Source organism: Peromyscus leucopus, chromosome 9 (assembly GCF_004664715.2).
Source record: "Peromyscus leucopus breed LL Stock chromosome 9, UCI_PerLeu_2.1, whole genome shotgun sequence".
NCBI lineage: Eukaryota > Metazoa > Chordata > Mammalia > Rodentia > Cricetidae > Peromyscus > Peromyscus leucopus.
Genome location: NC_051070.1, coordinates 53,016,073 through 53,043,172, shown reverse-complemented (window position 1 = coordinate 53,043,172; position 27,100 = coordinate 53,016,073). Strand labels below are relative to the sequence as shown.

The 27,100-nt window shown below is 41.1% G+C and overlaps 1 protein-coding gene and 1 pseudogene across 1 annotated transcript in view; both read right to left on the bottom strand.

Annotated features, from left to right (window-relative positions):
• Ppp3cc (protein phosphatase 3 catalytic subunit gamma) overlaps positions 1–27,100 on the bottom strand; it is a 72,752-nt gene that overhangs the window by 22,246 nt on the left and 23,406 nt on the right. The window contains exons 3-8 of the mRNA XM_028877587.2: positions 26,503–26,627; positions 17,679–17,790; positions 9,079–9,224; positions 7,343–7,482; positions 3,113–3,190; positions 2,947–3,041 (exon numbers count right to left, since the gene is read on the bottom strand). Of these exons, the coding sequence (XP_028733420.1) occupies positions 2,947–3,041; positions 3,113–3,190; positions 7,343–7,482; positions 9,079–9,224; positions 17,679–17,790; positions 26,503–26,627 (696 nt within the window). The remainder of the gene's footprint in view (positions 1–2,946; positions 3,042–3,112; positions 3,191–7,342; positions 7,483–9,078; positions 9,225–17,678; positions 17,791–26,502; positions 26,628–27,100) is intronic.
• LOC119088560 lies at positions 292–951 on the bottom strand (annotated as a pseudogene).

The following is a 27,100-nucleotide window of genomic DNA, read 5'->3' as shown; positions in this document are numbered from 1 at the left end:
TCATTAACTCTCCAGAATTAACTGGTCAATTCACAGTGGGGAGCTGTAAAATGGGAAACCTGGAGCAATTTATAATCAATGTTTAAGGGTAGAGTATATAATCTCTCTTCACAGTGGATTTAAAAAATACCAGTTTCTGCTGGGTAGTGGCAGTGCACACATTTGATCCTAGTACTTAGGAGGCAGAGGCAGGCAGATTTCTGTGAAATGGAGGCCAGCCTGGTCCACAAAGTGAGTTCTAGGACAGCCTGGAACTGTCACACACAGAAACCGTCTTGAAAAACCCAACAAAACAAAACAACCAGTTTCTTCTATTCTCAATATTCTGAGATGCCTATAAACATTTAACAGCAATCATGTCATATAGGTGAATGCCTACTTGTGCCAATCTGATTTTCTGTATATTTTTTGTTTTGTTTTTAATGAACCCTGGCAAAGTTTTATTAGAGAAAGACTTTCCTGGTTTACTTTTCACCAATCTGTTCTGGCATACTTCTAATACCATCAGAATCATGTGAGTCAATGATAGCCAGTGTGCCCAATTCAATATCCTTGCCACTTTAGTCATGGATACCAATTTTGGCCAACATGGTATAGTATTCTATTTCAGATTTTCTTGGGCTGGGCAGTTGTTGGTGAGGATAACCAATTTCACTTCGCCCTGTCTAAGCATCTTCAGAGTCTGTTTGTCCCAGCACATACTTTCCACTTTTCATAACAAGTTGAAGCCTAGAGGCCATCAACTCCAGACACTTTTTTTTTTAAAATTTAAATATGGTTTTTCAAGACAGGATTTCCCTGTATAGCCTTGGCTGGTCTGGAATTTACTCTGTAGACAAGGTGGGCCGCAAACTCACAGAGATCTGCCTGCCTCTGCCTCTGGAGTGCTGGGATTAAAGGTGTGCAGCACCACCACTTGGCTAGAGACTTTTTTGTCTTTGCGGCCACCATCTTCCTGCCTCAGGTGAGGGACAACCCCCAACCAAGAGCAACTGCCAAGACAGCTGGGGAAAGCTGAGAAAGGCTTCTTTATAGTTTTAAGAGTTGTTTATTCTGCATCACCTGTGCTGTAGTTTATACTATTCTTTCAATTATTATTGTTTGGTTGGTTGCTTTTTTGGGTGTTGTTGATTTTTAGATGTGAGTTCTCTCTTTTTACTCCTCTCCCTCCTTCTCTTTCCTTCTCTCTCTCCCTATAGCTCTGGCTGTCTGGAACTCACTATGTAGACCAGGCTGGCCCCAAACTCAGAGATCCACCTGCCTCCTGCCTCCTCCACACAGGAGCCCATGCAAATGAACACACACACACACACACACACACACACACACACGAAAAGTAATAAATGTAAGACATATTTTTAAAGAGTGTCAAACTCACTTCTAATTAGAAATGCAAATCAGAACAGTATTTTTCATTAGTGAAATTATAAGGAAAAAGTATATGAAGGCCAGGCTGGGGTGGCGCACACCCTTAATCCCAGCACTGGGAAGGCAGAGGCAGGCAGATCTCTGAGTTCGAGGCCAGCATGGTCTACAGAGTGAGTTCCAGGACAACCAGGGATACTCAGAGAAATCCTGTCAAGAAGAAAAAACAAACAAACAAACAAAACCCCACCAAATGGGGAGCCAGGTATAATGGTAGATATCTAAATCCCAGCACAGAGGAGGCCAAAGCAGGATGGTGAGTTTGAGGCTGGCCTGGGCTATATAGTGAGACCCCATTTTAAAATACCAAACAAACAAAACAAAGTATCACCAAATGGTGACTTTTTTTGAGGTAATATTAGCTTATGCTAACTGTTCTAACATAACTCTGAAGTTATTTATTAGTTTTACATTTTGATTCAGGCATTATCATCTACTTTGATCACTATATGCTAAAGATCCAATCTCTTAGGAGATGAAGGCCAGGCAGCAGCTTATACTCTAAATTTATCGACTTTTGTTCCAATAAGATCTCTTTATCTAGATATGGTAGTGCATGCCTATAACCCTACCACTTGGGAGACTGAAGCATGAAGACCCCAAGTTCAAAGCCAACCTGGCTTACATAGCAAAACCCTGTCTCAAAACAAAACAAGAAGGGGGTGGGTAGGGGGAGAGAGGGAGAGGTGTCAAGATCTGTAGAGGCAGAGCAGAGTTAGATAAGGAGACTGAAACGAAGGTCTCTCCCAAGCTAAACACATGCTTTACCACAGAGCCATATCCTGTACCCCAGACCTTTTTACCTGACTGAAATTTTGTATTTAATAATATGTGTTCAAGATATAGCCCAGTGGTAGGGTGAGTGCTTCCCAAACATAAGGTCTTGGGTTGTGGTGATATATTGTGTACCCTAATAAAATTTGCCTGAAGATCAGAGAACAGAACAAGTCACTGGATTAAACAGAGGTCAGGCAGTGGTGGCACATGCCTTTAATCCTAGCACTCAGGAGGCAGAGGCAGAGATCTGTCTGGATCTCTGTGAGTTCAAAACCACGCTGGACTACAGGAGATTGACTCAGTCTAGGAGAAAAAAAGAGCCAGGCAGTGGTGGCACACATTTAATCCCAGTACTTGGGAAGCACACACACACGCCTTTAATCCCAGCATTAGGAAAGAAGTGATATGGCTGGGCAGAGAAAGGTATATAATGCGTGAGGAGACAGGAACAAAAGGCTTTTCAGCTGGAGAGACGTTCAGTCAGAGGATTCGTGGAGTTGGTGAGGTGAGACGTGGCAGTGGCTTGTTCCTTTGTCCCTCTGATCTTTCAGCATTTACCCCAATATCTGGCTCTGGGATTTTTATTAAAAGACCATTTAGCAATCCGTGTTACATTGGGTTCAATCCACAGAACCAAAAATAAAAATAAGTAAATGAACACAATAATAAAAATAAAATGCAAAATTAAACTAGAGCTCACAGTTACTAACAAATTCACATTCAAATATTGTTGAGTTTCTTTACCTTTATTGTTATAAACATCGAGGTAATTAGGGGCAGAGAAAATCGTAATGAGTGATGGAAAGCCCGTTGATTGGCTCTTCCTGTACATTCGGTACCTGGAAAAGAGATGAGAGCTCATGCATCTTTACACTCTTCAGGGGTATGTCAAAGTTTTAATGCAACTTACCCAGCATCCTGGGCTTCATGGGCTCTGATTATTGATAATAAACTGTTGTTCTGTAAAAATTCACAAACTGCAGGGTAACTGAAAAAGAAAATGAGAACATATAAGACCAGAATTACAGCAGTCATGTTTTAATAAGAATAAAGGAAAAAACTAACCACAGAGTTTTAAGATTATAGATACTACAGACTGTTGAATTTTTTAAGACTTATTTTATATGTACGAGAGTTTTGCCTGCTTGTATGTATGTATGTAAGCCACATGAGAGCCCAGTGCCTGCAAAGGCCAAAGGAAGGTGGTAGATCCCCTGGAGCTGGAGTTATAATTATGACCCACCATGTGGGTGCTGGGAACTGAACCCAGGTCTCTGGAAGAACAGTTAGTGCCTTTAACCACAGAGCCATGTCTCTAACACCACCACTGAACTTTTATTAAGAGCTCAGAAACCAGTGATTTCTATTTCAATAATACATATTACTATTAAACCTGAAGATTATGCCTTAGAATAGAATCAGTTTCTCCATCTTTTCATTTATTTTATCTTAACACTAATGATACAACTTTAATACTAATGATACAATCAAAACTTTTCTTGGTATTTTGATATGAAAATATACCACAACAGCATGGTGCATGTATGTGTACACAGTAAGTGCTACAAAATGAGTGCATGTCTTTCTTCCATCATCAAAGCTTTAGAAAAGTAAAAGAATCTACTTATAGCTTTATATGTAATAGCAATGCCAAGATAATACTATGCATAGCTATTTTAGGAGTAGATATAAATATTATAGACCACCATGTTATGTATATGAATGCTCTACTTGCATGTATGCCTGCATGACAGAAGAGGGCATGGGATCCCACTATAGATAGTTGTGAGCCTCCATGAGGTTGCTGGGAATTGAACTCAGGACCTCTGGAAGAGCAGCCAGCTCTCTTAACCACCGAGCCATCTCTTCAGCCCTAGACCACCATATTCTAATGATATCTGCATATACTCCCAAAACAGTCTTAATATTTTTACTTTTCTGGATAACAAATAGGAAGAACTAGAGAATATAAAATTATCCTGAGAGTGTATAAATGTTAATTACTTGCCTTTTTTTTTTTTTTTATTAATGTTTGTTTCTTGAATTGGGACAGTACTTGCCTAGCATGCACCAAGTCCTGGGTTCAACCCCCTAACCCACATACTAGGGATGCTACACACACTTGTGATCCTAGTACTTGGGGGGCGGGGGGAGAGAAGAATCACAAGTTCAGGTCATCTTTTCTTGCATAGCAAGTTGGAGACCAGTTTGGGACACATGGGATCCTGTCTAAAAAGAAGGGGGCAACTTTGCTTTTCACTCTGCTCAATGGAAATGTCTAATTTTCAGATCAACATTGTCACCATCACAGAACAAGAAGTCCCTGCTCTTGACTGCCACAGGGACAATAAACATAGCCATTCACAGACTATGGAGTGGGTTGATGGAGGCCCTAGGGATGAGGTAGGAAGTTGTAAAATCTTGGTGAAGCCTAAGTCCAAGGAGTCATGCCATGAGTTCCTAAGGGCTCTATGGACTCTAAGATCCCTAGCAGCCTTCAGCCACAGTATTTCCATCAATCACTTACGTGTTTCAGATGTTCCTCCTGCATAAGGACCGTTTATGGAAATACACTATAGAATCATTAACACTGAACTCATGGTTAGCGATACAACTCATACCTGACAAATCTAGCACAGACCCATTTTCTCTCTAAGTTACATCATAGCCCCAGTGTGCTCACGAACACTGGACAGCACTTTGGCACTGTGTTTGAGTACCACTGTCAACACTGAAATAAATGGCTGATAGAAAGTGCAAAAACAGTGATAGAATGCAAGATGGGGCTGAAGAGAATTCAGTGATTAAGAGCACCTCCTGCACTTGCAGGAAACCCAGATTTGGTCCTCAGCACCCACATCCATAATTCCAGTTCCAGTGATCTGATACCCTCTTCTGGCCTCCATGGACACCAGACAGACATGGTGCACAAATATATATGTGAGCAAAACACTCATACACATAAAACAAAAGAAAGGAAGATTTAGGGGAAAAAAGTCAGAGCATGACTTCTAACTTCAGCTGCATGCCTGTCCATGGGGTGACTCAGACACTGTTTGTTGTTCTGCATAGTGTATGTCCATGAATGCTTGTAAGAGCTCTGTGGGGACGGACTGGGTAACCCCAGTGAACCCTGGTGAGTGTGGGGATTCGCTGCAATTCCCATCCCCAGGCTAAGTTTTAGAAGGAGGATTTCTGAGTGGAAGGCCTATGTATTTTAAGAGGTGCTGGGAAGTAACCAGAGGAACTGTACCAAATGACATTCAGCCAACAATGCTAAGTTCTTAAGCAATGTCAAAAGAAGGAAAAGTTAAATTGTTTCACTACATAAGTCACTAGAAAGGCTAGCAGAGAAGAATACAGGAAGATTATTTTTAAAATGTTTAAAGGCAAATAAATTAAAGTTTCTTTTGTATATGTTTACTTCATTTAGTTACTGTATTATCTTAGCCAATCAGCAAGTGTTTTAGTGAACTAAATAAATGCATTATTTGTCATAATAAAACACTGGAATTAAAAATAATTTCAAACTTCCCTATTTTCTATTCTTTTCTTTTCTTTTCTTTTCTTTTTTTTTTTTTTGCTTGGCAAACCACACCAAAATGTCACATGTGAGCTTTAGGACAATAGCCAACTTCCAGGAAATGTCCTAGGCTTAGATCACAGTGTCCTGTTCATTTTTTATTTTTGTCTATACCAGAAGTTCCAAAAGCTGGAGAGCTTTTCACTATATAATATGATCCCCTGACCACCCCCTCTCTCTCTATAGGATTCCTCTATGTAGCCCTTGGCTGGCATGACTATATAGGTCAGGCTGGCCTGTAAATCACAGAGATCTGCATGTCTCTGTCTCTCAAGCATTGGGATTAAAGGTGTATACTATCATGCCTGCTCACTGTCTAGAGATGCTCAGTGGTAAAGAGTACTTCCTGCTCTTATAGAGGACCTAGGTTCGGTTTGCAGTCCCCACAGGTGGCTCATAATCATCTGTAACTCCAGCTCCAGGGGATCCAATGCTTTCTTGTCTCTGCAGGCACCAGGCACACATGTGGTACGTGTACACACACACACACACACACACACACACACACACACACACACACACACACACAAGCAAAATGCCCTCATACATAAAAAGAAATAAAATCTTTAGGTAGTGTCTAGATGATAATTAGGAACAAATAATAGATCATTTACAGATGATAACATCAAGACACTGGAAGGCAGCTGTGTTCACTATACTACACTAATGGACTAATGTCTAAGAAAACTTGAAGTGTTCTGCTTTTAAGGAACTGAACAAGTGCTTGCCCAGCATGTGTGAGGTCCTGGGTTTGATCTCCAGCACCAAAAGGGAAGGAAAGAAGGCGGGGGATAGAAAAAGAGAGGAGAGAAATAAGAGCAGAGTGATTGAGATTAAACAGAAATCTCTATACTTCATGTTTAAGATCTGAACCACTTAAGAATAATTTCATAAAACTGGGCATGGTAGCACATGCCTTTAATCCCAGTACTCGAGAAGCAGAGGCAGGTGGATCTCTGAGTTCAAAGCCAGCCTGGTCTACAGAGCAAGTTCCAGGACAGCCAAGGCTATACAGAGAAACCCTGGCTCCAAAAAAAACAAAAACAAAAACAAAAAAACCAACCAACCAAACAAACAAACAAACAAAAAAAAACCGAGGGCTGGAGAGATGATTCCGTGGTTGAGAACACTTACTGCTCTTTCAGAGGAGTCGGGTTCAGTTCCCAGCACCCACCTGGCTGGCGGCTCCACAACTCCAGTTCTAGGGGATCTAATGCCCTCTTCTGACTTGGAGGGCACCAGGCACACAGAAGTACACAGACAGACATGCAGGCTCAGCACTTATACACAAAAACTAATAATTTCCTAAGACAGATCACAGGGGGCTGGAAAATGGCTCAGTGGTTAAGAGTGTACTCCCCTTGCAGAAGACCCAAGTTTAGTTCCCAGCACCCACAATTGATGATTATGTCTCTAGCCTCCCTCTATGGGCATCTGCACTCATGTACATATACCCCCCCCCCACACACACACACATATAATTAAAAACAGTAAAAATAAGGCTTAAACCTAACATCCCAGTTTGTTTCACGGCTTCTCCTCTGAGGACCAGCTTACCTGAAGAAGTAGGAGCAGCCTCGGACAGTGTTATGGGTATAGTGCTCCAGGGTCTTCTCACTGCCATACTCCTCTGAGGGATCAGACCAAAGCAGGTCACACACTGGCCCAAAAGCAGGAGGTTCAGTAAACCTATCTAACTAGAAGACACACAAGAGCCAAAAGGGGAAACAAATCAGGAAAGCAAAAGGGTTCTTGGAAGCAGGCACGTCAAAGTCCCCTTCCACCTACAGAAATGTGTGAACCAGGAGGCAGTGGGCCCCGAAGGATGGTCCTGTGAGAGAACGGTGTTCTGTAACAGAGGTCTGTAATACCCTGTCCTGTCACTGAGACCCTGTAGAAAAGGCCGGGCCTTCTGTGCTACTCGTCACACTCTTCCAACTCCACCGTGAAATCAGCTCCCACAGACTCTTAGAGACCAATCTCAAGTTCATTTCAGTTTTCTATGGGAAACAGCGGTACAGGAAAGCTTGGCAGTCGGTCTCCACTGCTTCCTTTATTCCAATAGAGACGTTTTCTTTCAATTCTATGCAGTGGCAACACTTAATATTTGTTATTAACTTACATTTTTAGTCACTGCTGCTTTAACTAAAAACAAAAAAAAAACAATCAAAGAATATAACTACTTAGGTTTTGAACAGACTGGAACATCTGAGAGTCAAGAAGAGGGCTTCTGCTGCGTGAGAGGGGAGCCTTTTTATCACAATTGACTCATAAATGTTCAACACAAATCTACTAACGGAGAAAGGCTAGATGCTTAAAAGCCAGCACACAGTGGACCTCTTCCTGGGGAGACTGCTGTGGGCTCAGGGCCATCTTGCTTTGTATCTCTCTGTGGGAACTGAGAGAAAGTGAGAGTGAGGAGGCGCCATGAGCAGCAGCGCAAGTGGACAAGGCTGCTCCTCTTTCCTCAACCAGGAGACACAGAATCCTGGAAATAATCACAGTGTAAGGAAAATGGAGCAATCAACCCCTACCATTTAGGATGTTCAAGTCAATGCATTCAGAGCTGGCAGGGCTTGGAGGACTTCTTCACATTTCCTCATTTTACAAAGACAATGTACTCAAAGGTTAAGGGACCTGGCGAAGGACGCTTTCATGTTTCTTGCACACTGGAACGTAATTTAAAGTTTTCAAGCTGGGCATGGTGGCATATGTTGAATAATTCTGGCATATTAGTGGATGAAGCAGGAGAATTGTTTGAGTTTAAGACTAGCCTGGGCTTTACAGAGAGACCCTGTTTAAAATACATAAATTTCATATGTGTTTAAAATATATAAGTTTCAAAGTTATAGAGTAAGAATCGTATACTTTTAGTCATTATGATTTAATTTCAAGGCCAGGTGGTGGTGGTGGCAGCGCATGCCCTTAATCTCAGCACAGAGACAGAGGCTGGTGGATTTCTGAGTTTGAGGCCAGCCTAGTCTACAAAGTGAGTTCCAGGACAGGCAGGGTTACATAGAGAAACCTTGTCTCAAAAAATAAGACAAAAGTTTTAATTTTAAAAAGAGAAAGAAGTGAGAAATATATGTATCTCAAGTGTTAATAACAGTTATCCAACAATGACAAGATCGTGAGTAAGTTCGGTTTTTCTACTTCTGATTGTCTTTTCTTTTAATTTTAGCTATTTTTATATGTTATATATAATTATATATATGTTATATATATATAATTGGCTGGGATAAAGAACAAAAATTTAACAGCAGACTCTATGAAAACAACAAAAGGTTACTTACCTTCCTTATGTCATCTAAAGAAGTAATTTCAGGTGACATTCCTCCGTGTACACAGAGAAACTGCTGGTTTAAGAGAGCAGCGAGCGGAAGACAGTCGAATGTGTTCATACACGCTTCGTACACCTGCTCTGAATACTTAATCCGACCTACCAAAAGAGGACAAAGTCAAAGAACAAACAGTGTCATGCCTAGAAGTCGGAAGGTGAAGCCAGCTTAGAAGCCACTGGTTTCAGGCAAGTCTAAAGGTCCCATTCATGAGATGATGTCTTTCAAGAGTTGCAGACAAGGGCTAACAGAACTTCCTTCCCTTTCTAAAGACAAGTATTTCCTTAGATTAACTTTCTAGCTCTGTTGCCCTGGAAACCTGAAAACACAGCTGGCAATTATTAGGCAGCATCATATTACCTGGAGGGAAGCTATGGCTTTGGGCTTCTCTGAGGGTCCTTCTAGGATCCTCAAATTCTGCCAGCAAAGCTTTTACAAAGGAAGCCTGGTATTTGTGATCCATGGGGCTTCTAAGACAGAGTGGGTCCCTGCCCCACCCCATGTGGAACTGTCCCCACAGTACTGAAAACTATTTCTGTATCAAAAACCTTTCTGTTCATTCTGTTTTACTCTTTTTAAAAGATTTATTACTTTTATGTGTATGAATGTTTTGCCCATGTGTATGCACACGTATGTACACACAGGAGCATTGTAAGCTGCTATGTAGGTGCTAGGAACTGAACCTCGGCCCTCTGCAAGAACAGCTTTAGCCACTGAGCCATTTCTCAAGCTCCTTTTTTGCTCATTACTTTAAAGATGTGTAAGTAAATTATTATTATTATTATTATTATTATTATTATTATTATTATTATATTATTAGAGTTCATGTAAAAAAATGTTTGAATTGCTGGGCAGTGGTGGCACACGTCTTTAAATCCTCCAGCACTCCGCCCGGAGAGGCAGAGGCAGGTGGCTCTACAGAGTGAGTTCCAGGACAGGCACCAAAAAACTACACAGAGAAACCCTGTCTGGAAAAACAAAACCCAAAACAAAACAAAAAACAACAAAAAAAAATGTTTGGATTATTGAACTGTTTTGTATTTTTTACTTCATTATTTTGCTGTTGTTGTTTTGAGACAGGATTTCTCTATAGTCTTGGCTGTCCTGGAACTCTCTCTGTAGACCAGGCTGTCCTCTAACTCAGAGGTCCACCTGCCTCTGCCTCCTGAATGCTGAGATTAAAGGTGTGGGAATCTTAATCTTGGCCAGAGTTCAGTGACTAGGTAAGAGAAAGAGAAGAGATCCTAAAGGAAAGTGTAAACCATGGATTATTTCAAGTGAGAAGGCCTTCCATTTATGAAAATCTGGGTTTTCTCTTTGTGGCAAATACTGTGTGATTGGGGTTTGGCCTTAAGGGAATCTGTGGCTTCTTTTCACACTTTATCACAGAGGTAGATAAACCTTTTATTTTATAGCATATGCTACTTTAATATGAGCTTGGAGTTTGTAAGAACCATGTTTTGTACCTTTTTGTTTTTTCTTCTTTTTTAAAGACAGGGTTTCTCTGTGTAGCCCTGGCTGTCCTGGAACTCATTCTGTAGCTCAGGCTGGCCTCAAACTCAGAGAGATCCTCCTGCCTCTGCCTCCTAAGTGCTGAGATTAAAGGAGTGTGCCACCATAGCCCAGCACTAATTTTATACATTCTTATAGTTACATCCTTACTTTGCTATTTCAAAAGTAGATCCAGATGTAAGTATAACATATGTTCAAAATAAAAGCAAACAAAAAAATCTTTAATATATGGTCAGTGTTGGACATTTTCTCCTGAAAGTCCAAAGGCAGACTCCCTTTGTTACCAACATCAATAGAAATTCCTTTAAATAAAAGAGTCCTAACCCTGCCTATAGGTTAAGAGTTGAAGTGGAATAGTCCTCCACGCTCCACACCACCATCCAGCACTGACACCTTGTCTTTCACAGTCCTCCACGCTCCACACCACCATCCAGTACTGACACCTTGTCTGTCACAGTCCTCCATGCTCCACACCACCATCCAGCACTGACACCTTGTCTGTCACAGTCCTCCATGCTCCACACCACCATCCAGTACTGACACCTTGTCTGTCACAGTCCTCCACGCTCCACACCACCATCCAGTACTGACACCTTGTCTTTCACAGTCCTCCACGCTCCACACCACCATCCAGTACTGATACCTTGCTTTTCACCCTAACAATGACTTGGAAAAAGCCCTTAGCTTACTTCCAAATAGATGCCAGATCTGGGGAGAGTCATTCTGTAAATCAAAACAGGAGGCCAAAAGCCAAATTAGGGGAAAAGAAATTCATGGTGCATTAGTATGTGAGTAAAATAGGTGGTCATATGTTACCTTTTTCTCCCCCCCCCCCCGCCCAGGGATTAGACTGGAGACAGTATCTGTAATCCTATTTTGCCATATTTTCCTAATTTTCTGTAATGACTACATATCTATAGATGTATAGTTAGTATACATATGTATAGTGACCACAGTATATATCAGTGAGCTAATCTCCTGACCCAGCACGGTGATCAGATAAATGATCTGTAACCTAACTCTCTCAGTTTGGACCTCAGATCTGTTAGCTTTAAGCTTGGAACCTTGGGAGAATGTCTTCATTTCATGTGCTTTGGTTTTCCCAACTATATAATGAGAATGATAATCCTTACAAGTCATGATGCTGTGAGGATTAAAGTGTACTCAGATGTGTGTAAAGTGTAGTCACGCCTGGCACACAGTGGTTTAACTGAGTGTTAACCAATCATCTTCACAGAATCCCTAGAAAGGAGATACCCTTTCTATGTTCACTTAAAAGCTGAGGAAGGCAGCTGGAGGTGGTTCAGCTATTAAGAGCACTAGATGACTTGCCATAAAACCAGGATTCAGTCCTCACCGTCCACATGCCAGTTCACAACTGTCTGTAACTGCAGGTTGATGAAACAGCTCTGGGGTCAGATGCCATTTCAAACAGTACAATTAGCTCTAACGTCACACAGCACCCGACAAGTGACAAAGAACAGGTGATCTACGCACTGAAAAGAAGTCCTAGGAGGAGGCGTGGCTGTAGGAAAGAAACTGAATGACGAGATCCACAGGCAAGAAGACACAAACATGTTTCACTGTGTGAAAAGGAAGGGACACTGGGGCTTGAGGATGGCTCAGCAGTAAAAGTACTCAGTGCTCTTCCAGAGGACCTGGGCTCAGTTCCTAGCACCCACATGGTGATTCACAACCATCTAGAACTCCAGTTCCAGGGTATCTGGTGCCCTCTTCTGGCCTCTGAGAGCACCAGGCATGTATGTGGTGCACAGACATACATAGAAATACATGTATAAATACAAACACAATTAAATAAAAGGGGAGGGAACTGGGCTCAGTGGCCAGAACTGCAAGCTTATCAGTGACAGAACTCAGGCACGTTCATGTTCTTAAGCATTCTCACAAACTCTTCCTAATCAGAGTATAGGGATTGGAACCGACAGCCTTAAAAATGCTAGGCAAGTGCTCTACCAAATGGTTACCTCCCTATCCTGTGAATTTTCAACATGGGATCTTGCCATGAAGCTTAGGCTGGCCTAGAACCAGCAGCCTCCTGAGTTCTGGGATTACTGACATGTGCCACTGTGTATACCATTATTTTTAAGTTTAAATTAAACAGAATCTAAATATCCAAATTTATAATTCCTGAAGGTCAAATTAGCTGATTCAAAATTTTATTTTCATGAAAAATTAATGTCTATATTGTAGGATAAGACTTCTCTAAAATAAAGGAGAACTAATTACAACCACAGGGTCACATTTATACAAGTTTTAACTATTGCCAATAATACAACAGAATGGAACAAACTTTTATATGTAATTAAAAGAAAAGAAGGTCTCATAGCCCAATCTGACCTCAATTCACCTCCTAAGTACCGGGATTACAGGTATGCATCATCCATGGACAGCAATAAAACAAAATTTTGAAAGAATTCTAGGAAGAGTTTTGAGAATCAGCATTACTTGTAAGAAACCACAACCTGCCTAGCCACTGAGCATATATTTTCTTAATTTTTCTTTGCATTCACTAAAATGCCCTCTGTCTGTCTTTTCTCTCTCTCTGTCCCTCCCATCCCACTAGAGACCCACTTGCCTCTGCCTCCTATGGCAGGATTAAAGGGGTGCAGTGCTGAGCCAACTGAATTTCCTAGCCTAGCTGAAGAATCCTGAGGGTAAGATAAAATTCTGTCATCCTTCTAAGAGCAGCTTGATAATAATAATTAAAAAAAGAAAAGAAAAAAGAAAACAAACTACACAGCCCTTGACTTTATGAATACGCCAGTCTAACCAGGCCAATCTGCTACTTTAAATGATGCTGTTCTCATTAAGAAATTATAAGAGTTTCTGGAACTTGTCAGTAAGCTATCAAAAAACAGTTCATGAAACAACAGACTACTCTGCCTGAGAAATCTGGATCCAGAACTATGAGATGGGAACAATACATCCAGATTTCTTGCTTTCTAAGTACATAACAATAAAAAGATAGTATGTAAAAAATTATCTGTTAGCCAGGCATGGGAACACATGCCTAGAATCTCAGGAGGATAAGGCAGGAGGCTCACTGAGAGTTTGAAGCCAGCAGGGACTAAATAACAAATTTAAGGCAAGTCTGGGCAGCCTAACAAGCCCTTGTCTTAAAAACACCTCTCCCAGCCCAGCAGTGGTGGCGCACACCTTTAATCCCATTACTCGGGAGGCAGAGGCAGGCAGATCTCTGTGAGTTCGAGGCCAGCCTGGTCTACATAGTGAGTTCCAGGACAGCCAGGGCTACACAGAGAAACCCTGTCTCAAAAACAAAACAAAACAAATTTAAATCTCCCAGTATAAATAAGAATGAATGTGATGAAGGCCTGGTAACACAGGCCTGTAATTCCAGCTAGCTAGGAGATACAAGGCCAACCTGGGGAACTTAGACTCTCTCTCAAAGTAAAAAGTAAAAATAGGACTGTTAAAACACACACACACACACACACACACACACACACACACACAAATATTGATATGAGACAAGAAACGCTTCTGCCCACACTCCTTAAAAACATTAACAAGCCTGCAGCTGCGCACTCTGCAACTGATGCCACTTAGCATTAATTATATGGTTGTGATTCTAAAAGCCACAGTGGCCCATAGGCGAAATCAGCTTATCAGTGAGCACCCATGCAACACCCTATGCTTTTCCTTATATAGGAATAACATCACATTTGTACTTTAATGTGTATGCTTGCTCCAAGATTTATCTGCATCTTGCATGCAGCATTAGAAATGAAGTGGGAGACGCTCTACAGGAAACGAAGTGACTGGGCTGAAGTATATCGAGAAGCACACTGAAAGCAAACAGAGACAGGAGGTAAGAAGCTCTGGGCAAAGTAAGACGCTCAAAGCATTTCCTGAACCTATTGTTCCATCTTCTAAAAATAGTCAGAACCAATTATGGAACCAATTATGCTGATCACAAAAGAAATCTACTTCACTCTCCAGCACCAAAACCCCACAAAAGAACAAAGGAAAACTCTACTTAAAGGGGGAGAACAGGTGGGAGAATTACAGTAAAGGTTCCTTAAAAACCAAACCAAACAAGAAGCCTGCGTCTAAGCCCAATGAACTGCTGTGCACAGCCTGGCAACGCAGAGGACCCGTGTCACACCAAAACCACCACACCCACTTCACTCAGAACAGAACATCCACAGGCAATTTTCTTGCCACTCACTCAATTCTAAGTACAAGTAGCTGACTTCCATCAAGCATATTCCAGGGCCTTTATCAGCTGTTTTATACATATTATTTCATTTTCTAGGCAAAAACAGTGATGTATTAGAGAAACTGCAAAGTACTTTCCAATCTTAAAAGTAGATGAAGGTGAGAGAGTAGAAAGTTTTTTCAGACATTGGCACAGTCATTCTTTGATTTCTTTTACATCATGTGTGCACATGCACAAACATACATAATGTCACAAATATGGAGGTCACAGGACAACTTTCAAGGAATCGATTCCCTGCTTCCTGGGGATTGAACTCAGCCCATTAGGCACAGGAACAAGTGCTCAGACATCTCACTGGCCCTGCAGTCATTCTTAATCAATTGCATCCATCTGAGTTACTAGGAGGGCTTCAAAACCTATTTGTGGGGTTGGGGATGTAGCTCAGTGGTAGAGCGCCTTGCCTAGCAAGCACAAGACCCTGGGTTAGGTCCTCAGCTCCAGGGGGGAAAAAAAACTATTTGTGAGCCAGGGAAATGGCTCAGTGGGAGACAGCACCTGTTGCTGAGCCCAAACCAGAACTCAATCCTCAGAACTCACTTGGTAGAAGGGAGAGTCCATTCAAGAGCCTCCACAAAGGCAGGGCATGCTCATTCCCATGCACATACACAAAAAAAAAAAATATTTATTTATAGTGCTGAGGGTTGAACTCGGGGCCTTTCACATGCACTGAAGTATACCTGCAGCCTTCAAACACAAAAACAAAAAACTACAACAAAAGCCTGTAAGAGCCAGGAGTGGTGGCATACATCTACTCAAGAGGCTAAAGGACCTAGGAAAGTTTGAGGACAGCCTATATATAGTGAGTTTGAGGTCAGCAAGGCCTACATAGCAAGATCACATCTTTAAGAAAACAAAACAAATAAAAAGTCCTTCCAAAAAAGCCCTTCCAATACTTGGTCCCCAACTGAGTAGTTTTTAAATTAGCAGCTTGAAAAAAATTACTAAGTAGTACATAATGATGGCAAAAAAAATAATAATTTAAATAGTACTAGAGAGGATATTAAAGTAAGACCTTCTGACCCAGCACCCCAGAAGTAAACACTAATGCCAGTTTCTTCTGCACACAATGGCCAGCAAATGGTTTCTCTCAGCTAACAGCATATTTGAGCATCTCTCCAGACAGCACATATAGATCCCTCAATATTTAAATAGCAGCCAAGCATTGCTTTAAAAATATTTTGAGGGCCAGAAAGATGACTCAGCAGGTAAAGTACTTGCTGTGTAAGCCTGAGGACCCAAGTTTAATCCTGGGAACCCACATAAAGGTAGAAGCAAAGACTGGATCCACAAAAATAATCTTCTAACAGCCACACCCACACCCCAACTCCAATACTAACATTTTGTATTTAATCGGCCCTTTATTGACAATTATTTTCTGATTATAATTAACACTGACATGAACATCCTTAAGAAGCAAATATCTTACTGGTTTTCATCCATCTATCTGTGTTGGGCAAACTGCAACTTGACTCCTACTGGCTTCCACTTGGTATAATCATCCACTTTTTCTGAGTCCATGGAAACTCTGCCTATGATGAGACTCTCACTATTACACTTCCCTAGACAGCAAAGGGAAGATTCACAAGGATGGACATGGCCCAAGCACATGAACGTTTAAAGAGCAGAGGCTTCCTCCTGCTAGCTGACTATAAAAGTCAGAGACTCATTCAAACTGGGCCAGAAGAAAACCAACGCCTACACTAGGAACTCTCTATGGGACCCGTATGTCAAAAACCTGAAAGTAGTCTTTAAAAACCAAGAGTGACCCCCAAGTTAGAAGCTAGCTGGAAAAGAAAAACTTAAACCCACAGTTTTAAGGACTCCAAACAACTAGTGATCTCAGAGGAAGACTCTCACAGTCCTCACAATACCGTGATCTCAGCTGAGCAAAACTTACCAGGATCCAGACTTCTGACCCTGCTAAATGTGACATGATTCATATGTGAGCTCACTGAACTCCTGACAGTGCTTTAGCATCAGTATACAGTCTGCATGATAAATTCTGACAAGTCAAAATATTGAGCAAAGGGAATGCATGCCTGCAATCTTCACAAATATTGCAAAACTGCTGTCTAAATACTTGACACCAATTCAAATACCTACCAAGAGTAAATCTAATTTGAAAACTTTCCTGGTCATTATCTGATGGTGTGTTTATTTCAATAAGCTTCTGAGGCTGTTATGATCTGAAGAGCCTTTATTTGCAACAGACTTTAGTGTCTAAGGAAATTTTTTTTGTTCTTGTTTTTTGAGAGCAGGTCTCATGTAGCCCAAACTGACCTTGAATTCACCACGTAGTCAAGGCTGGCCTTCAATTCATAATCCTGTTTCCACCTCTCAAGTGCTGGGATTACAGGCATGACCACTAGCCCTGGCTTACTATTTAAATCTTTTCATAACTCTGACCTCTCCTTGCAGGCCCTACTGGGAAGAAGGTTGCCATTAACCCCCCATATCCAGTACAGGATGTCACTGGCAAGAAGATCCAATAGGAACACATGGAGACCAATCTATCAATCAGTAAAGTGATGTGTGTGTCTCATTCTCTGATAAGAGTAGGGGTACCTAGTTTTTCGTCTCTGTTTCTTTTAAACAGGATCTCAATCTATAGTCCGAGCTGGCTTCAAGCCTGAGGTGGTCCTTCTGCTTCAGCCTCCCAAGTACTGAGTTACGGGCGAGAGCCACCAAGCCTGGCTTCATTTTTGTATTTTGTTAAGTATGATCTTAACTGAGCATGGCAGCACATGAGATACCTAAACATTCTCCAGAGATGTATACTTACATTCCTGTTTGAAGGTGAAGTACTCTGTAAGATGCCTGCATTCATGATTTCCTCGAAGCAGAAACAATGTTTTAGGATGGTTAATCTTTAAACTCCATAAATACAGCACACACTAGGAGACACAATTAAAGGATAAATGTTCTTCATGACCATGACAATACATAAAGACAATGTGACTACATCAAAATGATGTTCTATATGGTGTATCTCACTGTAAACCCCAAGTTGAAAATGTAATCTAGCTTTCGAATGTTACCCTTAAATTTGGTAGAATAGGCTTCATAAAAATCTCTCCTAAGCATCTAAACACTGAGAACTCTGGGCACAGCTACCAACACACATACTATAGTCCTAAAATCTGCATCACTGCTTTACGATGGAAAACACTAGGACCAAGAACAAGGCAAGATTCTTAACTATCTGTCACTGTTCAGTGTTGCAATAGAGGTGTTAGCCAATATAATCAGACAAATTAAATCAAGTAAAGGCTTCAGAATGGGTAAAGGAAAAACTTAAAAGTATCATTATGTGCAGACGATATAATTGTATAACTGAAAAGAAAACAGAAAAATTAATACTAAAAGGAGCTTAAATAATAGAAGAATTCAGCAAAATAGGATATAAAATTGAATACAAAAAAGAACAAGCTTTTATATAGAAATATGAAATAGGGTACCATGGTATAAAACTTTCATTTAAAGCCGGGCGGTGGTGGTGCATGCCTTGGCGCACACTTTTAATCCCAGCACTTGGGAGGCAGAGGCAGGCGGATCTTTGTGAGTTCAAGGCCACCCTGATCTAGAGAGCAAGTTCTAGGATGGCCAGGGATACACAGAGAAACCCTGTCTCAAAAAACTAAAAAAGAAAAAAAAATTACATATAGAACAGCAACAAAAAGCTAGAGATATAGCTCAGTTGGTAGAGTGTCTGCTTAGCATGCACAAGGTTCTGAGTTTGAATCCCAGCACTCACAAATAAAACATAATGTGCCAAACCCATAATACTAGCACTTCAGAGGCTGAAGCAGAAAAATCTGTAAGGAATCAATAGTTCAAGGTCAACCTTGGCTACACAGTAAACGGAAGCAGCTTAGGCTATGTGACACATTGTCTCAAAACAACAACAACAACAAAAACCCCACAATGTCCTTAGTAGACATGGTAGCATAGGCCTGTCATCCCTGTACTCAGGCAAAGGATCATGAATTCAAGGCTAGGTTAGACTACAGAAGGAGTTCTAGACCAGCCTGGTTGCATAATAAAACTTAAGCTCATTAAAAATAATATAAAAAACTTGTGTGCCACAATATACCAGTATTTTATCACAGTCCAGAAACAGATCCACGTTCATGAATATCTGTATACAAGAAAGGTGGCATCACAAATCACCAGGTGAAAGCTGGGCATGGCAACTCATGCCTGGAGTCCCAGCAATGAGTGGGCTAAAGCAGGGGGACTGCCTTGAACTGGAGGCTAGCCTGTGCTACAGTATAAAATCTTGCCTCATAAAAACAAAAAATAAGACCACTGAGGTAATGATGAGCCTTTAAATAAACAGCTCTGGGGTCAGATGCCATTTCAAACAGTACAATTAGCTCTAACGTCACACAGCACCCGACAAGTGACAAAGAACAGGTGATCTACGCACTGAAAAGAAGTCCTAGGAGGAGGCGTGGCTGTAGGAAAGAAACTGAATGACGAGATCCACGGGCAAGAAGACACAAACATGTTTCACTGTGTGAAAAGGAAGGGTCACTGTGGCTTGAGGATGGCTCAGCAGTAAAAGCACTCAGTGCTCTTCCAGAGGACCTGGGCTCAGTTCCTAGCACCCACATGCTGATTCACAACCATCTAGAACTCCAGTTCCAGGGTATCTGGTGCCCTCTTCTGACTTCTAGGGTACCAGCCATATTCATGGTGAACCCATATACATGCTGGTCAACATTAATATACATAAATAAATAGATATAAAAAAAGAAAAGAAATTGCATGGTAAAGACAATGCAGCAAAACCTTACAAAACTACATTATTTACTTAACTCTTGACCCATTTTTAAGTCATGCATTTCCACTAATATGAAAATACTGTAAACATGCTACAACACTGTCACAGCAAAATATTGGCAATCACCTACATGAACATTTGTGCTCTCTCTCTCTCTCTCTCTCTCTCTCTCTCTCTCTCTCACCTACATGAACATTTGTGCTCTCTCTCTCTCTCTCTCTCTCTCTCTCTCTCTCTCTCTCACACACACACACACACACACACACACACACAGGCTAAGCAATACCATGACACTATAAAAAAGAATGAGAAAGACTGTTTTATCTGTTACTGGTATCTCTTATCCATGTTACAGACTGATTATAAATTCCAAAATCTGAAACTTTGTGTCAACATGATACTCCAAAGATTTGACTTTTGGATGAGGGATGCTCCACTGGTAAAGTCTATGCAAATGCTTTAGTTCCTGAAACCTCTGCAAAAAGAAACAAGCATTTCAGACACAAGGACTCAAACTATACTATGATTCCTACCTGGGTCTCTCTACCTGCCCTAGGCTCCAGCAGTCAGTTTACTATAAAAGAGTCAGAGTTCTGAGACACAAATATGGCTGTGCTTCTCCTCTCAAAGTCCCCCAACCCATAAAAAAGCAACAGCAATTAAAATAATAACCCAGTAGCTTCATAACACATTTGGAATGAACCTAAACTCCCTGGCTAGGTTTGCAAGGTCTGCCGACACCTAACCTCTGTCTGTCCCTCTGCTACGCTTCCTAACCCCCTTACTCATGACTGTGCTCACGACCCTAGCCTTGTTACTATCTGGGCCGTTCCTGCCATTGATCTTTCCTAGTGGCTATGCCCTCTGTGTAGACTGGACTCTCTACTTACCTGTGCTTGCTCTCGAAGGTCTTTCCAGTTTCTAACCAAAGGTGCTGTCTCTGAAAGTCCTGCCCTGACTGGTTCTTCCTATCTCCCTTTACCCTTTTACTCTGATTTCAGCTTCATGGATGGTAAACAAATAATATGCTCCTACCCCTCAACAGAAAATCAAGAACTTTTAAGAATTTGATTTAAGGAAAAGTCAGACATGCTATTAGACATATATCAAAGTGAGAGGACTGGTGGGTAAAAGAGCTTGCTGTGGAAGTCTGGTGACCTGAGTTCCGTCCCAAGAACTTACATGAAGGTGAAAGGACATAACCTTCACGAGATGGTCGGCCCTCTGACCTCTGCCACACACGGTAGCATGCACACCCACCCACCTCACCCCCATACAGTAATAGGTGTTTTTAATTAAAGGTATATTCAATAAGACACTAAGTTCGGCAATGTACAGAACCAAGTGGAAAATAAGCCTGTACCACTTTCAGTACAGTGATACAAAATCCAATTCACTGGGCCTGAGAGAAACTCAGTGGGTCAAGGCATCTGCTGCCTAACCCAACAACCTGAACTCAACTCTCGGGACTCACAGAGTGGAGAGAACTGACCCCTACAAGTTGTCCTTTGACCTCTATAGGAGTTCACAAGTCACCTTGGCTTCACAGTGAATTCAAGGCCAGTCTGGGCTTTCAGAGATTCTGCAACAAACAAAGTAAAAGAAACCTCAAAGTTTTAACTTTTCTAGAGCCCTTTCATATAGGCAGGTGTCCCTAAGACAGACACGCAAACAGGAGCGAGAACGGTGCCAGAGAGCTGTCACCAGGAGTGGGCGGCAGGGGCCTATGATTGTCCTTAGGCTGACCAGAGGGGCAGCACTGGATCTGCCCTAACGATTCAGACCAATCAGAGTCATCGCTGGCTTGGGATAAAAGCCTTCCTTCTTGAGTCTGAAATTCCCCTTGCAATCCCAGCCCTACTTTCTGGAACAAAACAGGGCTTTTGTTACTAAGGAAGGGGGAGGAAAAGGTGCTAAGCAACTGTCTATAAGCCTATTTACCCAACACTAAAGGAATGGTAAAAATAAATTATGGCATTTATGCCGCTAATACGCCTTTGTAGAAAAATTAATGACAAAAATGCTTTTAATATGATGTTGAGTGGAAAAGATTACAAAAGGAATAACCGTGGTAGTCCTCATTTTCTTTTTAAAATGCATACGAGGGGCTGGAAAGACGGCTCAGCAGTTAAGAGTGCTCGATTATCTGGCACTCTTAACTTATCTGGCACTTATCTGGCAGATCCAGTTCCCAGCCCCCACAGTGGCTTACAGGGGTCTGACTTCCTCTTCTGACTTCCATGGGCATTTGCACACACATTATACACAGACTTACATGCAGGTAAAACATTCATACTCATAAAATAAATAAATTAAATAAAAAAGGACTTAGAATATTAAAAAATACATATAGGGCTGGAGAGATGGCTCAGTGGTTAAGAGCACAGACTGTTCTTTCAGAGGTCCTGAGTTCAATTCCCAGCAACCACATGGTGGCATACAACCACCCGTAATGAAATCTGGTGCCCTCTTCTGGTCTGCAAGGGCACATGCAGGCAGAATACTATATACATAATAAATAAATATTTAAAAAAATACATATAAAAGATTGCAACAACCAACAAAAAGTTGAGGGCAAGGGAATAGCTCAACAGTACAGTAGCTAACAGTGGTGTGTGAGGGACTGGATTTCCTCTCCAGCTCCCGAAGAAAAATGAAAAACAGAAAGACAATGGCTGGAGAGATGCTCAGCAGGTCAGAGTGTGAGCTGCTCTTCAGAGGACCTGAGCTCACTCTGCAGCTCCCTCATCTTGCAGCTCAAAACTGCCTGGGACTCTGGCTCCAAGGGAACCTGAAACCCTCCCTGCCCCACAGGCACTTGTACACAATTGGCGTGATCTCCCACCTCCAGCCCCCTCTCTCACACACAAATTAAAAATGTTGAAATAAAATAAAAAGTTAAAACATTTTAATTATGTGTCCGTGCATCAGGGTATGGTCTGTGCATGTAAGGTGTTAAAATTCTTGGAGTTTGTTAAATTTCAGGCAGTTGTGAACCATCTGACGTGGGTGCTCGGAACAGAACTCTGGTCCTCTGACAGAGCGTACAAGCTCTTAACCACTAAGCCATTTTTCCAGCCCCCAAAACAAAAATTTTAAAGATAATGTCCAAAAACTAAAAACCACATAGTGGTTTATGCTTATACAACCTCCTAGCACTTGGGAGGTGGAGACAGGCACATCAGGAGTTCAAGGTTAGCCTTAGCTACATAACAAGTTTGGGGCTTTGGCTATATGAGATGCTATCTCAAAAAACTGGGAGGGGATGTGGCTGGAGAGATGACTCAGCAGTTAAGAGCATTTATTGCTCTTGTAGAAGACCCGAGTGCAGTTTCCAGGACCCACATATGGAGGTTCGAGTTCTCCTACAACTCCAGTTCCAAGCATCTCATGCTGTCTTCTGACCTCCTTGGGCACCAGGCATGTACTTAAATACATTCAGGCAACATTTATACACATAAAATAAAAGTAAATAAAATCTTAAAAAGAAAAAGAATTAAATCACCACTGTACCTAAAATTTTCAATTCATTTATGTTTTAAGTTATTAAAAAAAAGTTAAGTTAAAAAACCATCAAATATCAAAGTCAAATACAAACTACAATTTATTAATATTCATTCACTTAACAAACTGGGTGCCTATTATATATCAGGAGACTAGGCTAGCTCTTTAAGGTTTATTTTTATTATTTTTAATTACGTGTGTATGTGTATGTCTTTGTGCAAGAATATGTACATGAGGGCAGGTGCCCAAAGAGGAGTTACTTGGATCCCTTGGAGCTGGAGTTACAGACAGTTGTGAGCTGCCTGATATGTGTGTTGAGAACCAAACTTGGGTCCTCTGCAAGAACAGTACATATGGGACTGGAGAGATGGCTCAGCGGTTAAGAGCACTGGCTGCTCTTCCAGAGGACCCAGGTTCAGTTCCCAGCAACCACATGGCAGCTCACAAGTGTCTATAACTCCAGTTCTGGGGATCTGACACCTTCACACCAATGCACATAAAGTAAGTTAAATAAATATTAAAAAAAAAAAAAAGTACATGCTTTTACCCACTAAACCATCTTACTAGCCTCCTGGGTAAGGTTTCAATATGAAAATTATTACTGCTAATTACAGGAACACTTCTCCTATTATACAGAAAGATTTATTCAACAAGGAAACCTTTGGCAAACTCCTGCAGAGAATATGAATCTTATTCTTTCTGTGTGAAGATGGGGCTGTAACTCAGAAACTCATGTATGCTAGGAAAGTGTTCTACTGCTGAGTGACATCCTCCACCTGAAATTCAGTCTTGATTTTATCTTTACAGCCTGTTAGAAAGTTGGTACTCAGGAAATTATTGATAAAGGAAGGGGAAAACATGTAACACTATTTCCTGAAAATGGCATATAGGTACAAAGCTCACTGTGAATTTTAAAATATAATTTAGTAATTGTATCAATGAAGTGAAACTATTTAAAAACCAGGAACTAGAGCTGGAGGAGAGCAATGTCCTAGCTATTTGGAGGCTGAAGCAGAAATTCAAGACCAACCGAGCCTACACAGCAAGTTCCAGGACAGCCAAGGCTACAAAGAGAAACCATGTCTCGAAAGGAAGAAAACACCAGCTTAGGGAACATAAAGACACCTGCCTCCAAGATGAAACAAAGCCCATGTGCTGAGTGGGAGAATTCAGGCTGGGTTTAATCCCCAGCACCAAAATATAAGTAAAATTATAACTTTAAAAGTCTATTTTTAAATTACATAAGTGATAGTAATAGATAATTAAAAGTTATTTTGTCACACTTAAGATTTTTTTTTTAATTATGCATCTATCTGTGTCTGTGTGCACATGAGATCAGGTACCCATGGAGGCCAGAAATGTCTCATCTTTTCCGGAGCAAGAGTTAAAGATGGTTGTGAGCCGCAAGAAGATGCAGATACTGGGAACTGAACCCAGGTCCTTTGCAAAAACAATCTGTGTTCTTAACAGCTGAGCTATTTCTCCAGCCCCAATATTTATGTTTAATAAGCTGCTCCAGAGGACAGGGATGTAGCACAGTTGGTGGAGCATTTCCCTAGCATGCACAAAGTCCAGGGTTCCATCTTCAGCACTACATAAATATCAAGGAAGCATGACACAGGAGGATCAGAAGTTCAAAGTCATCCTCAGCTATATAGCAAGTTTGAGGCCTATCTAAGTCACATGCAACACTGCTTACATAAAAACAAAAACAGCAACAACAATACATTTCATTAAGTAAAACAATGAATAAATTATTGAAAACATTCTGTATTCTTCCCTTCTGCCTCTTAAATCATCTCATGCTAACAAACCCATAAAGAAATAAACCCAGTATAAACACCCACCCTTTTGGCCACTCCCTACTGAGATGATGTGCTGACCATGAGGAAAGCCTTCAATGACAAAGTCTAGAAGCATGACCTCCACTCACCCAGTACCTAGAGGATATCCATGAGTGCCACTGAGCAGCAGGACAAGGCACAGCAGTAAGGTGGACTTACTGTCTTAATCTACAGCGTCAACTCTTGTCCTTCTCAATCTGACACTAAAGGAATTTGAGGCAGTAGCAGATAAAACTGAACTTTTCAGATTTAGAATGTCTACTCCCACCCTCTTTTGCAGACCTGAGAATTAAATTCAGGGCCTTGTGCATGCTAGGCAAGCACCATGTCACTAATTGCATCCCTAGCTCCCTACACTGCCATTTAACTGAAGAGTAAAATTATTTTATTGTTCATTCTTTTTTTTTTTTAAAAATTTATTTATTATGTATGACTGCAGGCCATAAGAGGGCGCCAGATCTCCTTACAGATGGCTGTGAGCCACCATGTGGTTGCTGGGAATTGAACTCAGGATCTTTGGAAGAACAGTCAGTGCTCTTAACCTCTGAGCCATCTCTCTAGCCCCTTATTGTTCATTCTTCCTGGGACTTCAGAACTGACTCTTCTTTGAACACTGGGTAAGACAGATAAGTTACATTTAAGAACAATGCTATGAGAAGAAGAAAAACCTTTCTCTACCAGGAGCAAACTAGTACAGTGAAACTCTCGTGCTGTGAAGAGCACACAGCCTAAAGTCACTAAAACACTATAGAATTTGCCATCTCGTGGTTTTTCGGGGCATATTACAAACTTGATGATGACGACTTCTTCAAAAGGATCCTTTCCTTGTGGATGTAAACCCACAATACAAACAAAGCATGAATGTGCTGTAACTGCATGGCACTCAAGCATGAATTAGGTCCCAAAGTAAGTTTATGTTGACACACAAAAGCATATATTTGTTTTTAATTCTACTCGTGTTTCCATCATCTGTTTCTTAAAATATATAAAGGAATTGTCAGTTTTTATTAGCTCCACTTTATGTTTTGTCTTCTGGTGAATGCTATTGTCTGCCATGTGCAACAGGACCTGTAAGGAGCTCCGCGATGCTGGGTTCTCACAGGAAGTTCACCTAAGAGTCAACTGCAGTCTTCTAGTTAAGATTACCTAACCAGACACTGTAGAGTGAAAAGCTATGTCTGTCCCTTCTATATCACCCAGACAGCATCTTCAACAAGGAAAACTCAGCAAATACTTATTTTCAAAATTAGCTTAATACAGCCTTCCATATGACAAGTTTTTACAGGTTAAAAAAAAAAAAAAAGATTGTTTTTAAAATAAAATGAGACATTTCTCTATTAGTTAAAAGTCAAACGTAACAAAGTGGACAAATTCTACCAGTGTTCAGATCTTAATCTCATCTGTGTCGGAATGGAGAGCAGATCTTAGTAGAAGGCGATACGATAGGGGCAGCAGAGCCAGGTTAATTTTACCTCTATACTGAAATAGCCTCTGTCCACATAGTCACCCAGAAAGAGGTAGCGAGTATTACTAGGTGATCCCCCAACTTCAAACAGCTTCATCAGGTCAAAGAATTGTCCATGAATATCACCACACACTAGGGAAGAAAGACATGAGGTGAAAATTATGAATCAGAAGGAAAAGGACATTAGAGCAACTGAGACCAAGTTTAACTTTTAATTCAATCACTTTGGCTTCTGACTGGACTTCTGTATAATTAGTTACTCAGTCAGTACTAAATACCCCTCCTAGAGATATTACAGTTAATAGTGTACTTAATTTTTAAGTGTGTGTGTGTGTGTGTGTGTGTGTGTGTGTGTGTGTGTCTGTCTGTCTGTCTGTGCGTGGATATGTATTTGAGTGCAGGGGTCCACAGAAGCCAAAGGTGTGGGATTCTCCCTATAGCTGGAGTTACAATGGTTGTGAACCACAGGCCAGACACTCAGAAGGAAAATCTGGTCCTTTGCAAGAGTAGTATGTGATCTTAACCATCAAGCTTGAGCTCCTTATGTTGTTTGTTAAGGAACAAAAGTCATTCTAACCAATCTTGAGATTGCTTCAAAATTCCTA